We start from the raw sequence: 15,258 nt of genomic DNA, 5'->3' as shown, positions 1-15,258 counted from the left end.
CACGACCTCTGAGTGATCAAGGGAACGAGTTCTTTTCTGTCTCTGCAATTACAGCACATTGCAAGATGCTCTGCCTTTTAATGAAAAGGGCACTCGGCGTCTCCCTCGCCACTCATTTAATGTCAACAAGCTGTCAGAAAGAGCCAGGACACAAATGCTGGATTACATCTCGTTGGGTTTCTTAAACCCTCAAATTCCAGAGTATAAAAACATCTTGTGCGTCTCCCGCCCGGCCACCCGGCTCCTCTTCCAGACCCCACAGGCCACCCACCCATCCGAAGGCAAGGGCAGCGTGGTCTACTTGGAGCCAGTGGACAGCAGGGCGATGAGTCCCGATGAAGCACTGATGGACAGAATGTAATTCCTGTAGGAATTTCCCATTAAGGAAAATTTGAGAACCCAAAATTGTTCAGTTAAAAAAAGTGCCCAGCTCTTCCAACGTGACGTTTCTCTCCTCACCCACTATATAATCACAGCGCTGTGCAGCCCTATTGTCGGCAAACACAATTACAAGACAGAGGCCATAAAGAAGGAAGAATGTCTGGGAAATGTGCTCCGATTTAAAGCCAGTGCACACTGGAGACAGAAATCTACAAGGCAAGATCCCAAGCAGCACATCTGAATCCCATTTACGCCTCTGGGAGAAGCCGAACAGAGACCATGGAGAAAGGAGGCCTATTTTCCTCTTTCAGAGCAAAGAAAAGCCCTCCCTGTCCATTCACTACCGCTGCGATTGGCTTGCAAAGTCCAGGCGTTTTTGCAAGTCTGCGGGACTTTATTGGGCAAACCACTCCTATATTCCCAGATGACACAAGTTGGAAAGTATCTGGTATTTTCTACCATAATCTCCAATTGCACGTTCCTAGGCAACACCCTTCGTAAATTACCTTACCAAAAGAAGACTGAGGGATGTGGATGTGCAGGGGGAAGGGGAGATTAATCACTGGGTTGTACAATTTGATTGGGGGGGTATGTATGTGAGGGAAATTGAAACTTTTTTTTCAAATTTGTATTTGAATTTTGTAATTAGTAGAAAAATAAAAAGACCGATTTCTTAATTCTAAATCTCAATTTAAGCGCGACCTGAAACACAGCTATTATTAAATGCACATATTCAAAAATAGTAGCTATCCACCCAACCCCAAAGCCTAAAAATTACACCAGAGACATGAGCTTATGCCGGGAGCTGCCAAAGAAATCTACCCTTGGAACCTTTGTGCAAATATGCACCCCTGAGCAAATGCACACAATCACAGAATACAATGGTGCTTTTTGATACTACTTCTCTAACATAAGGCCATAATTGATAAACGTAAAGAATGTCAGGCTCCAAAAACTTACTTTAAATGTCCAAAAGCTCGTCTAAGGTCATAGTGCTACCTCGTGAACTGACCCGCAAGGCAATTTTTCTTTTCAGTAAAACAAGACAAGTCAAAACTAAAATGAACTACCATGTGTAGACTTCTAACAATGTACAATCAGCCTCTAAAAGGATACACCGTGGGGTTGAAGTTCTTCAGAATAAAGAAGGAAGCAACAATGACCAAAAACAGGAATAGGGTGTTGTTATAAAAGATAGAAAATGTAGTAGCTTCATAATCAGCAACTTCATTCTTCTTCCACAAGATTCTGTAAATATAGAAAACAAGCCCATCAAGTTTCTAAAGACATATTAAAAACCTTAAACATCATGATGCCTCAAATTCACGTCTAGGATGAATTTTCTGTTATGTCTTATTGCCCCTTTCTTCTGACAGAATAGAAGTTTGTCCCTCTCCTAGTCGTTGCTAGGTAGACTACCTAGCTGCCTGCAATACCCCCAACTGCGAGGTGTATTACCTGGCCACCTGCAGATCCCGTGGGGCTAGGTTTACTGCCCAGCAACTGGTGGCTGAGCATACGAAGCCACGGCTGCCCAGCACCTGACCAGAGCTCCCTCAGGCCTGTTCTGAAGCAGCAGGGATTGCAGGATGGACTGACCATGACTCTGGCTTCACCAGCGGCTTAAACAAGCACCTGTTCTCAGCCTGGCACGTGGAGCTTCATCCTGGCAACGCTCTGGCTGGAGGCTCGAGAGCATGGGGTCAAGTCCAGTCTGTTTTACCCCTTAAAAAAGGACAAACTCAACTACAAAACTACCCCTGGTCTTGGAGTGAGCGGATTTGACCATGACCACTTTCAGTCAGTCACCTTACTGAATCCCAAGAAAAGGTCTGCTTGATCATTATATTTTTTAACTTCTGTCAAATGCACAGGTCTAAATGCCATCAGGTCCACGCTGGGCTGTGCTCCACAGAGCTTCCAACGGCTGGTTTTGGGGAAGTAAATCACTAAAGGCCTTTGACCCAGGCGCCTCTGGATATATGTGAACCTCCAACCTTTCGAGCAGCAGCCACCTGCTGGGATGCTTTTACCTGCACTTTATCCATCTTTTTAAGTACCTAAGTGGCACAGAGGGTCACTGACAGCTCAGTGGTTTGAATGCGGACCGGCCGCTCTGAGGGAAGACGAAGCCGTGTGCTCCTGTTACAATGAGCAGCCCACAAAACGTATGCAGCAATGAAGCGATGCGTGAGTCGGCAGCGATCAATGTCGCACCAACCTCTCCACCCTGTCATGCAGGGCAGGAAGTGCCAGCTGAACTTGGTAAAGCAGTTTTTCAAAGGGGAGGCTGGGATGGGAAATCAACTGAGAAGATCCGATGTTTGGGGGGAATCAATTGAGCGAGAGACCACCACTGTTTTTACAAACTGGACAAGCTCAGCATGCCTCGTGCTCAGTAATTCTCACTCACAAAGTGTGTGTGATGTGTATGAGTGTATATGGCAAAGAGTGTATTTTCTTAAACCAAGTGTCTTATCAAAAAGGCCGATCTTCACCATAGCAGAGATCCTGTCTATCTGGGTTAAGGGCTCCCTCTGCCATTGGTAAGTGACAACGTTTGGTCACCAAACATTCCAATCCAGATAAACACTCTTGCCTCGAAAGGAGCTAGAGTACTATGCCCTTACCATCATCTACCACAAACGGCCTACTTCCCTGATTCAGTCAGCTTAATAAGCCTTTGATCTACTATCTAGGAAGGGAAAAAACATCACACCAAGGACAACTTACTACAAAACACCTTCTGATTTCAGAGAAATTCAAAGGCAAATTTTTAAAAACAGAAAGTGGAGGAAACTCTGGTGGCCTAGTGGCAAGAAGCTACACTGCAATCCCAGAGGTGCGTGGTTCAAATCCACCAGATGCTCTGCTGGACAAGGAGGGGCAATCTGTACCAGTCAGATCTGATTTGATGTTGCACATATAATAAAAAAAAAAATTAAAAATTAAGAAAAACCCCACATAATATGGATATGGAAACATCTAATACTACTTGAAGAAAACACAAGTCTAGTAAGAAGCAGAGTCCCCCAAACAGTTTAATACTAGGAAATACTTAGAACCTCTATCTTTAAGAGTCTGGCAAAAGGCCCAATGAACAGTATTCTCACGCAGGGTGTTACTGTGTTTAGGTGCCCTCGAGAAAAAGTACTGCAGCCCTGGGAACAACAGATCTGAGCCCTGCTCTATCCCGTGCAGTCCTGGCTGTCTCGGACACGCCCGAGCCCACTGCTGCAGTCACTGTGTCGGTCCATTTGGTTGACAGTCCTTCCCTCACTGACCCTCCTGCACTGACCCTGGTTAGCTAAACTGCCCTCCCTCTATCACAGAACATTCCCTACCCCCCTATCGTGTGCTGGAACCACTTTCAACAAGGATCTAAAAGAAATGTAGCTCAATTCTTTAGGTTACGCCAACTGCCAATATGACGTGTTACACCAACGTATACACAAGCCTCATAACTTTTCTAGTCCCCATACACTGGGTTTTTTATTAAAAAAAAATACATAAATAGGGCCACAAATATTCCCTCTGATAATCCTGAGAAAATGTCACTGGCAGGAAATCAAACTTGGCTAAGTATTTCCCAAGGAGTCATTTGTCTAGTCAGAGCCGTCTGTCCTCCGAGAAAAGTCAGAGCTAAACTCAACAACGACTACAGGCAGAAAACCCTCAACAGAGAGTGCAGGTCAATGATGGTGACACTGACTAAGGCCTAAAACAAAAGCTAAGGAGTCTCTGATTCACTGCTGCTTATTTCTATCCTGGATGGAAGAATGATCCAAAACAGATTCAGAGTGGCTTGGAGCATAAACTCCAAACGTTTGCAGAGGGAGCTCTGAAAACACCTACCTAAACCAAGGGACACTATCAAACCTCAAGATTTCTGGGATAAAAATATATTGAGTGAAACTTACTTATTGTGGGAAAACATACTAGATCTTCATGGGAGCATTCAGTTCCAATTATCAGGGTTACAAACCTGCTACAATTCTATCAGTGAAGTAATTTTATCAGGTTTAAAATCATCCTGCATGTTACGTCCCATGGAACTCCATCTCATTTAACTTTGAACTACATCATTTAGGAAAGGGCAAAGACGTGTCCCAAGTCCACCTCTGATCCACCAGCAGTGACCACGGGATCACCACACGGGTAAAGATCCTCACTCCCAGGACCGAGAGCAAGTGCCACATGGTATCCGGCAGGTCTGCACAACCAGAACAGGGGGATGCCCCCCCTCGCTGGACACAATCACCTCAAAGCAGGAAAAACAGCTCAACTCAAGCCACTCTTTCCTAAACAGAAACATACTCTTTCTCAAAAGCTGGAGTGACGTAAAATTGATTTTCAGTCAAAGTCAGGATTTAACCTGCCAATCCTCTAAGAACTATTAATGGGTTTTTGAAAGGGGTGTTAACCGTAATGGGCGTTTCTGCTTAAAAACCTACATTCTAAAGACTAACTCAACATGATTTTTAAAAAGATGCTCTAGTTTCTCTGACCTCTACTCACAAAAAAATGCAATCCAACAGTTATGCAGCCAGACTCTGTCACACTGCTCCCTGCAAAAAGGCCTTCATTATCATGATTTTCTAATACTGTGTCCTCAGTTTTATAAAATACTCACAGAAGATAGCATCTCAGTGTTCTGGTACCTTTCCAAAACAATTATAGAAGACACTGGTCATTATGTACCTGGTGTCCCTTAAAGCCATTTGATAAAGTCTTTCCAAGCAAGATTCAGGGCCAAGAAAGTTTCTTTGCAGAAGGACTTGCATGCTGCATCTTGTCTGACAGGAAGAACTGTGGGCTGTTAGATGTGTCCTGAAGGCAGACACACAGAACCTGGTGTGGCGGTCAATGCTGGAACACACGCCAGGGCCTCACTCATCAACACTCCTTCCTTCCGTTCTTGACAGATTGGCATATATGTTCAAAGGTATAGGAACCTTTGTTTTATACACACTTTAACTTTCAGTCTTTTAGGAGGAAAATGGGGTAAAATTTCCGTTCTCTAAGCACCTCGTGGATATTCAAAGTGAAGATCTGTGAAAGTGACCAGACTCCTGACTACTCAAACTATCGCACAAGCTCACTCAACTATTCGGACACCTCTCCTGGTCGGCTGTCAGGGAGCAAACTGTTTGTGAAGCCCCCCTACTGCAGCTGGCAGTAAAAGGTGGACGTGGGGGCAAACAAATACAGCACAGAACTGGATGGCAGGAAACAAATCCAGTTCTCTTCTCCCCCAACCAATATAAACAAGAACTGGATGAGCCCCGGAGAGTTCAGAAACACAGATACCATGACTCAGAAATGCCAGCATACAGCACGACGAAAACTCTACAGCCAGAGGCGTGAGAAGCCGTGTCCCAAGATGCCCAGCCGTCACATGGCAGAGCGCGCCACACGAGGCTCTGCAGCCTCCTGACTCCTGAACAACGAAGGGCCAAGCACTCAAGTTCGCCTGCCTGCATGTGGGTCAGGGAATTCTGGTCTGTGGGGCAGAGAATGCTTCCCAAGCCCACCATCCCCTGTGTCCTCACACATAGAACGATAGATACCTAACAGAGATAAAGGTCTCTGAAGTACTCAACACTCAGAGCAGGCTATTCTATTCCCATTACGACCACCTGCATGGCACGGGATAAGAGAGGCTTCAGGTCTGTCATTCACAGGTCACTATGACTCACAGTTAGCACGATGGCACCTAAAAATAACTCCTTGTACAACATTAGTGCTTATTTCAGACACTGCAGCACTGACATTCTTTAAAACTCTCTGCAGCGTCATTGTTTTTCAGGTTTGTTTTGTTATCACAAACACTCTATGGAAGGAGGCAAACCTTTCATCTTTCTCCTTCCGAGACATCTTCTTGTTATCAGCTTCAGAAAGTTTCCGAGTCACTTCTCTGGAAACGGCATCCTCTCTCTTCTGAGCCACCCTGGAAGGAAAAGAGAAAAACAAGTGTTTCCACATGCTGCAGACGCGAACATCAACCTCCAGAAACAGGCTAGGCTCCTATTTTGTACTGGCAATTGTCTGATACCTTACATTTCAAGGCAGCAACTGCACAAGACGTTCCAAGTTCCCTGCGCTGACCCAGCCAAAAGACAGGGAGGGCAAGAAATTTCCACGATGTGGCCTATTAGCTAAGTGTTTTGGTTTCTGCCTAAAAGGAAGAATTTTCCAAACTCCCCGTATTTAATAGGTATATAAATGTCAAATGCTATTAGCTATGAGAGCAACACAGTGATGAATCAATCAGCAGAATTCCATTTTGTTTTAATGTATAATTTAACTCTTCAACAAATAAATCTCATAAAGCATGAGCAAATGATGTCTGATTTCAATTCCAGTAAGTAACAGGATATTGTATTTCATAAGCAAGGGACAAAATAGCAGCTGTAAAACCTTCAAGTAATGCTGTAAGTCCACCCTCAAGGCAAACCTCTCTAGAAAGCGGCGGTGCTGAACACCAGTAAAGGTCAGGAGACTGGGCCTCCTCTTCAGGCATGTCAGCAGAAGGACCAGATCTTGAAAAAGAGACATATTTGCTTAAATCCCCTTAAATGGCTTTTATTTCTCTTAGGAAACAGAAAAACTTAGAAAAAGCATGACGTTTAAATTCAACATACTCTATTTTTCAAAATACAGACAGAAATTGATCACTGCTGTGCACCATGGACTGTGGAGGAAGAAATCTGTTCACACCGCCTCCACTTCTGTCAGCCCCAGCTGCAGCCAGCTCTAGTCAGCACACCGACAAGGGCATCCAGGATTCAGACACAAATGCCCCTTGGTCTACCTCCGTCTCCATCCCTTTCTTTGTCCCACTTACTCAAGAAATCAATTAGAATTGGCATGATCTAAAAACAAGAGCCAACTGTCTACGGAATATGGCATTTTCAACTCTTCCTGTTCTTCTGAAAGTTGGACAGTGAATAAGGAAACCCAAAGAAGGCCTGGTGCCTTTGAACGGTAGTGCTGGAGAAGAATACGGACTGTCCTGTGAACTGCCAAGAGAACAAACAAATCCGCGTGGGAGAAGTGCAGCCAGAGAGCTCCTCGAGGAAGCGAGGGAGAGACTTTGGACATGTTATCAAGAGCTCAATCCACGGAAAAAGACAACATGCTTGGAAAAGCAGAGGGCCAGGGAGGGAGCAGATCCTCATGATACAGATAGTGAGGCCAACAATGGCCGTAAGCAGGCCAGAGACCGTGACAAGAACGCCGGGCAGGATTTTCTTCTCTCTGCTGTGGACACTGCTCACAGGAGCTGGAGCAAACTTGACCACACCCACCAACCACAGTAACATGTCAACTTTGCTAAATCTCATTTACCCCATACAGATCTATAAACAGCCGAAGGAAAAACTGCCCGACTGAGAAAAAGGAAATGGGTCCCGTGAAACAAAAGTTGTTTAATGGATTGAAGTGATATAAAAGTCACGTCAGGATATGACAGTGTCTGGTTTCCTCCAAAGACCAAGCGTAGCCTCACTGCAGCATGTAAAAAGTTTCATATTCTTCTGTCACTCCTGAGATACCAGACCCTAAATGCTGGAGACTTTATCTCTGAAGCTCACAAGCATTTAAGTCCTTACTAAAGTGAATGTCACACTAGTTTTTCCTACAAAAGATCAAATTAAAGAAACAGGTTGGAGCTCAGGCAGCCTAGTGGCAAGAAGCTGTACTGCAATCCCAAGTGTTCAGTTCAAATCCACCAGATGCTCTGCGCAAGGAGGGGCAATCTCCTCCTGCCCAAGTAGGATCCAATTTGATGGTACACAACAAGAAAGAAAAACTTTAAAAAAAAATTAAATTTTTTTTTAAAAAAAGAAACAGATTACAGTCGCAGAAGTTCTAAGCTAAATAGAAAACCTATATACACACACCCCACTTTCCCAACTGTCAGAGTGTTAAGATAAAAGAAGAAACTTTTCAAAAGAGTCCACGATCTCTTAGCGTATTTAGAACAAAGAGCCAATCATCTGTGCACATGACAAATCATGCTGAGAAGAACGAGCCGGTTAAGCAGGAATGTCCCTCTTCCGTACATAACTGTGTGGTCATCTCCTGGCAAGCATCAAACTATGGGTTTATCTGCACTCAAGGGGAGAGAACCCTCTACCCTCTGTTTTAAGTGGCTTTTAGTAACTGACTGTAAAGGTAAATAAGCTCAACAAAACAGAAATCACTCTGCACTTAGCCATGGCAGACAAGTCACAAAACTGATGGTCTTTCCCTTTTCATCGGTCTAGCAGTAATTCAGTAATCCGTCCAGAATTTAAAAAAAAAAAATCTCTAAAGAAAAAAATAGTTAAGTCTTGCCACTTAAAATCCCACAGGCTCTTTCTCTAAATGTAGGCAAACACCCATCGGCTGTCAGACACGCTGTTTTAACAGGTCACATGCATTTCCGTATTTAATCCTATCCATTGTAAGATACTAATGCTGTTGTTGCATGCTGTCAGGTCAGAACCTACTCAGCAGACCCTCCAGCGGGCTTTCAGAGGCTGTAAGTCACACAGGAGGAGACTGTCCATCTTTCTCCCACAGAGCAGCTCACGGACTCAAATCACATGCCTTCAGGTTGACAGTGCAACTCCGTAACACCAGTCTACCAGCGCTCCCAATAGTAAGGTACCAACAGTATGTCATTGTACAACACAGGACTCTAAATCCTAGACGTGCTAACACGTATGTCCAAAGTCACACAGTTAGAAGCAGCAAAGTTGGAACACAAATTCAGACCAGAGTCGTCTCCACGTCCCCCTACAACCAGCATCTGTCCATGTTCAGCATCCCACTGGGTCTTTGAGACATCATGCACATCTGTAGAAGCTTAGGTGTCAGAGACAATATTTAATATTACACAAAACGGGATAAATCTAAGATGGCCCAGTAAGGTCAAGTTTATTATCCAAAATGGCTTTCCCAGCCATGTGGATGGGGGGATATGAGAATCAGGCATGTTGGCCTAGCTACAGGGGGCCTGGCTAGTCTCATCATTAAATGGAGCAATCCAGCAAAACAACAGGGGATCTTCCCACCATCGCAGCAGTAGCAAGAGAACGTAGCATGTCCTTCAGGCCTAGAAATTCTTGCTACAGCTACACCTCCAGCAGCAGCAGCCATGGCTGAAGCCATAATATGAAGGACATAATAGACCTAACAGGAGATGAAGCTGACTGCTACCCTCCGTGGATAGAACCAGAGCTAAGAGGCTTTGCCCAAGTTTGCTGGATGACTGGGCAGCCCACGGGGGTGAGCCAAGATTGGCAGGTCTGTACATTTTATAATACTCACTGGCCTTAAGCCACCAGTCTCAAGTCTGAAGTGCTGCTGTCCTGACTGAATTTTGCTATTAACCTGGATTATAGCATTTTACCTTCCTCAATTTGGTTCTGCGTGGTCTGTAAGCGATCACATCAGATTTTGGACGGAGTAAAGCTGTTAAGACCGGTGCTGAGATGAGGTGAAAGAGTTACAAGAGCATGGGAGCCATGTCTGACCTCTTGGGAATTGGTTTTGTGTGTTGATGCTGTTCACGGGGACAGTTCCCCTTTGTGAAGTCAGTAAAGGTCAGATACAGCTGTCCCCAGAGAGCCCTTACTCTTTTTACTGTAACTCAGTAAACTAAATAGACTATTAACTGCTACGAAAAATATAAAACAAGACATAGTAAATGTACTTTAGAAGCCTACCAGAAAAATGAGAAAATAAAATGATTTTTTATTCTAAACATAGTAATGAAAAAGGATATGCAAAAGAAGTCAGTAACGCTGGAGAGAATTAATGGGTGGAAAATGCAAAGTGTGTCCCTCTACACAAAACCAAAAGTATGCCTCTGTGGGCTGCCTTCTGAGGGCTTCCACATCCTCGTGACTGTGTCTCACCAGAAAGACAGTCTTTTACAGCAGAGGCCAAGATGGCCAAGTCCTTGGAAAGGCAGCTGATAAAGGAAGTGCTGCTGGGCAGAACAAAGACAATACGCTCATTCTCCTGACCTATCAGAGATGCAGCCAACAAGCAGGGGAGCCACCGAGACCACGTTAAGCTGCTGAAGCCTAACTCCTGGCCTCCTTACCCAAGAACCCTGTTAACTGGGAGAGATCATCGCAATGTGTTCCTACTCCCTGTACTATGTTATAGCTCAGATGTTGCTGTTATTATGTGCCGTCAAGTCGCTTGCGACTCATAGCGACCCTATGTACAACAGCCCTAAACTCTGCTCTGTCCTGTGCCAATCACACTGTCTCTGACACACCCATCCTGATTACCCCAGTCACTGAATCAATCCACCTCATAGAGGGTCTTTCCCTCCTGTGCATGCCCTCCACCCTACCAAGCATGACATCCCTCTCCAAGGACCGGTCCCTCCTTACAACATCTCCAAAGTATGTCAGACAAAGCCTCAGAATCCTTGCCCCCAAGGAGCCACCCAGTTTAACCCTTTCCAGGATGAATCTGTTTGTTTTCCTAGCAGTCCATGGTACCCTCAATACTCCTCTCCAGCACCAGAGCTCAAAGGCATCAATTCTCCTTCTATCCTACTTAGTCATTGTCCAACTCTCTGATGCATAACAGGTGACCGCAAAGACCATGGCCTGGATCAGATGCACCTTAGTATCTCTCTAGAGAAACACCATTGCTCTTCAGTACTCTTGAGATGTCCCTCACAGCTGACTTTCCCATCGCAATACGTCTTTTAATTTCCTGGCTGCTGGTGTCAAGAGTGTTGACTGTGGAACCAAGCAAACTAAAGCTGTGAACAATCTCAATGTCTTCACCATCCATCCTGATGCTGCCAATTGGCCCAGTGGTGAGAATCTTTGTCTTCTTGATATTGAGCCTCAATCTATACTGAAGGCTGCAATCCTTGACTCTCTGCATCAAGTGCTCCAGGTCCTCCTCAGTTTCAGCAAGCAGGGTTGTATCATCCGCGTAACACAGACTGTTGATAGATCTTCCACCAATCCTGACGCCACATTCCTCCTCATAGAGCCCAGCCTCCTGGATAATATGTTCTGTATACAGGTTGAAAAGGTATGGAGACAGGACACATCCTGGCGTACGCCCTTCTCAATTTTGAACCACGCAGTATTTCCTTGCTCTGTTCTGATGACTGCCTCTTAGTCCAAGTATAGGTTTCTCATTAGCACTATCAAGTGTTCTGGGATTCCCATTCTTCTCAGAGTCAGCCACAGTTTGTTATGATCCACACAGTCAAACTCCATAGCTCATATAGCTAAAGTAAAACAATGGAGTGACTGAACAAGTTGGGAAGAGGTTTTCCTGGAAATGACTCCTAAGTCTCAAAACAATAGACATGTACTTACAGAAAGAAAAGAAGACCATCTGGGAGGCCACCAGCCACATTCAAACAACATCATGAAGACAGAAGAAAAAAAAAAAAAAGACAGAAGAGCTAAAGTCTAACCCTAAAAGATGACGTGGGTGACTGCATGCCAGGGGCTTGGAGAATTAAGCTTTGATTATTAGAAATGAGAAAACCTTGATATGTCATGATGTAAGAAAATGACCCGATTGAAAAAAAAAAGAAGTCAGAAGAAGATGAAATACATGTTCTCCATCCCATAAAAACAAAGAAAATATGTGTATTTCACATGAATGATGTAAGGACTGCATAACGTGTTTTATACACTGCATGACAGGGTGTACGCCTACCTCTCACTTTTAAAGTCTAGATGAAGATGGCTACAGCACACTCCAAGCAAAAAGTAAACACTGCTCAACTCAGGGAGTTGTTGTTACGTGCCATCAAGTCAAGTATAACATCACTGCGACCCTATGAACAATAGATCTGAACTGTGGAACTGGAAAGACAATATACACACAAATACTCTGGCACTCTCAGTTTCAGCAAAATTCCAACTTGTTTAAGAAAGCACTTTTCAAAGAAATATAACCACCACAAGGGTCACATTGAGGAAGCAAAGAAATATCCTGCTATTCTGAGTAAACTGGCAGAATGTGCATATTAAAACAACTTCAAAGGGCCCCTTTTCCAAATAAACATGAATTTATTCTGTAAAAAGTTACCATTTTCACTTCTGATTTCTTTACATTTTAATCTTAAAGCCAGTATAACTGTTTATAACTAATGCATAAAGTTACTATGGTACTGCATGAATTTTCTTCCTCCAAAGTGGTTGTTAAAGTTTTACATATATATAGATAGATAGATTGATATCGAGATATATAGATACATATAAAAGACATATTATATATATTAACACATAATATATAAATATATATTCTATATTCTGTATTAAGTAGAGTCAGAAGAAAATATGGCATTATTTTTTATTTCAGTTAGGAAAAGTAGAATTGCAGTATCAGTGCATTTATTATGTTTAATAATCCCAAACAACCACAAGATACCCTTTCCAAAAATATGGTACCTAGAGAGCCCAGACCAATTCTTCCCGAGAAGTTCACGTGTTTTTCAGACTGTAAACTAACTTGGGGAGTTTGTTTCCTGACAAACTCCATGAGTTAGGATAGTGTCTCTGTGTTCTAATTCCACCCTCAAAGAGAGACTTCCATAACAGCATTAGGTGGTCATCATGGCCTCTGCTTCAGTGTGTCTACTGTCCTTCCCATCAAGTCCTTCTAAAGACATACACTCTTTTAAGACATCCTTCTGTACAAAAGCAGGAGTGACATCTACTTCCTAAATAACATGCCTCTGGATACTTTATGAACTTTGATAAATGTCGATAGTTGTAGAGGGGCTTCAGGCCTTTTGTTCATAGGGTCGCTACAAGTCGAGTCATGAGTCGTGCTCAATTGGAAGGCAATATACAACAACAACTGTGCAAAGGTAATACACAATGTATGTTCTCACTTGAGGATCATACTTACTTGTGCTTGAGAACGAATTTGACATTCTTGTATGCAAAGGCTACCAGGTAAGTGCTTACAAGGGTCATCACACTATACAGAACAGCAGACTGAACCAGGTCCATATGCCATATTCGCCAGTAGAGCCCTAGATTCAAAACAGGAGGGCAGAGGAGGACAAAAAGAGAACATTACTGCACAGTCACAGACAGCTAAGTCAATTTTAACTAAGCCTGCTAAAATACAGTTTGGGACTCCAATACAGTATCTAAGGACTTCCAGAACCCAGGCTACCGTGTAAAAAGTCAACAGCAATCAAGAGTCCAGAACCCTTGAAGAAAAGCTTCACTTTCCTAGTACTTGTCCAGAGAAGATTTCCGTTTTTTTTAATTTTTTTTTTTAAATTTTATTATTTTTGTGTGAGTGTACCGTCAAATCAGATCTGACTGGTACAGGAGGAGATTGCCCCTCCTTCCCCGGCAGAGCATCTGGTGGATTCGAACCAAGCGCCTCTGGGATTGTAGTTGCAGCTCCTTACCACTAGGCCACCAGAGCTCCCGATTTCAGTTTCTTTTGAAACAAAAATTCTAGCTTTACAAATCATAGTTGTGACTTCACCGTTCATGCACCAGGGTTATGTACGGGAGAGGCCAGTGGAGTCTCACCATTCCCATGCTGACGTGGGCTGTTGTAGGACATCCAGCCAGTGAGCAGCAGTAAGACCTCCCCCCAACCCTCGATCTCCTTAAGGGTGAACCAGTGAGTGTGACCCGTACAGCAACTGGGCACAAGGGTGAGGGCCACCAGGCTCCTGATATTCAGGAGCCCCTGTGTTCTACAAACAACCCTGCAGAAACCCTTGTTTCAGCCCTTGCCTAGGTCTGCAAGCCTCACGTGGAGAACAATGGAGCAGTTCGAAAACAGATTCAAGAATCTAAGCAAGGCATATGATGACATTTGAGACGGATCCAAGCTCTGTCATTTTGCAAATTAGGAACATGAGGTTTACCAGTGTGCAGAGGTGACACTCTTGAGAGTTAAAAGGGATCTCTCAGCAGTATCATCTTCATTCATTTCAAGAAAGTAATGATACGCGTTTAAGGTTTGGCAAACGAAAACAGCTCGATTGAAAAGGAGAGACAACAGAAAACACGCGTGAAGTCTCAGCATGCAAACCACTGATGGTGCAGAACGCCAGAATGCACACAGACCGAGGACCCCAGCACCTACAGTCACGTCAACCCCCCGGGGGTGGGGCCAGTGCAGACTCTCAAGAGCTCCTCAAAGCACCCGTCCCCAAGGACACCGACCCCCGCCACGGGTGCCCGCTGCATTCGCATCAAGGCGAACAGGGGGGACCGGGAGCCCAGGCCCGCTCGGGCCACACCGATCGGCCCGGCACTGCCACGTCTCCGCCCAGCCCGACCCGACCCGTGTCCTCCACCCGCTGCCCAGCTCCCGCGCTCACAGATAGGGATGGCGGACACAATGAAGGCGTTGCCGAAGAACAGCGCAGAGGACTTGGCCGAGAGGTTCCGGCTGAAATCCTGCAGGAGCAGATCCTCTTCGGACTGCTGCTTGGAGGCGCCTTTGGGAGCCATGGCGGAACTGGACCGGAGGGGCAAGAGGTCCGGGATAAGCGCACAGCTGGGCGGGCGCCGGAAGCTCCGCCCCCGCGGCGGCCGTATCCGCTAACGACCCGTCAGCCCTTCGCGCAGAGCCGGGGCCCGCCCCGGCGCCGACACGCTGCCCCGTGATTGGTCAGACTGGTACGAGGCCTCCCTTGGCTTGATTGGGCGAGAGAGACAGGCTTCCGGCTGTCTGTCAGTCACGTGACGCTACTACATCCAAGGAGACCTAGGGGATGTGTAGTTTAGTTGATAATTATGGTAATGAGAAAAACTTTATTGGCAAACTACTTCACTACTGCTGATAAACTGATAACTTTGGGAGTCTTTAGAATCTGCATTGTATATTCATTCTCCCAGCGGGTTATCA

The 15,258-nt window shown here is 44.8% G+C and overlaps 1 protein-coding gene across 1 annotated transcript; it reads right to left on the bottom strand.

Moving 5' to 3' along the window:
- Window positions 1-297: 297 nt before the first annotated feature.
- SSR3 (signal sequence receptor, gamma (translocon-associated protein gamma)) lies at window positions 298-14,862 on the bottom strand. The gene is made up of 5 exons (XM_006897774.1): window positions 14,729-14,862; window positions 13,282-13,408; window positions 6,233-6,331; window positions 1,498-1,629; window positions 298-364 (listed from the first exon to the last, which is right to left on the bottom strand). The coding sequence occupies exons 1-5, from the start codon at window positions 14,859-14,861 to the stop codon at window positions 298-300; spliced, it is 558 nt and encodes a 185-aa protein (XP_006897836.1). The 5' UTR covers window position 14,862.
- Window positions 14,863-15,258: the final 396 nt, after the last annotated feature.

The sequence above is a fragment of the Elephantulus edwardii genome, unplaced genomic scaffold (genome assembly GCF_000299155.1).
Source record: "Elephantulus edwardii isolate Elephantulus edwardi_28Jun2011 unplaced genomic scaffold, EleEdw1.0 scaffold00215, whole genome shotgun sequence".
Classification (NCBI taxonomy): Eukaryota; Metazoa; Chordata; class Mammalia; order Macroscelidea; family Macroscelididae; genus Elephantulus; species Elephantulus edwardii.
Note: the sequence above shows the minus strand (reverse complement) of the source record. Positions and strands in the feature narration are given on the sequence as shown.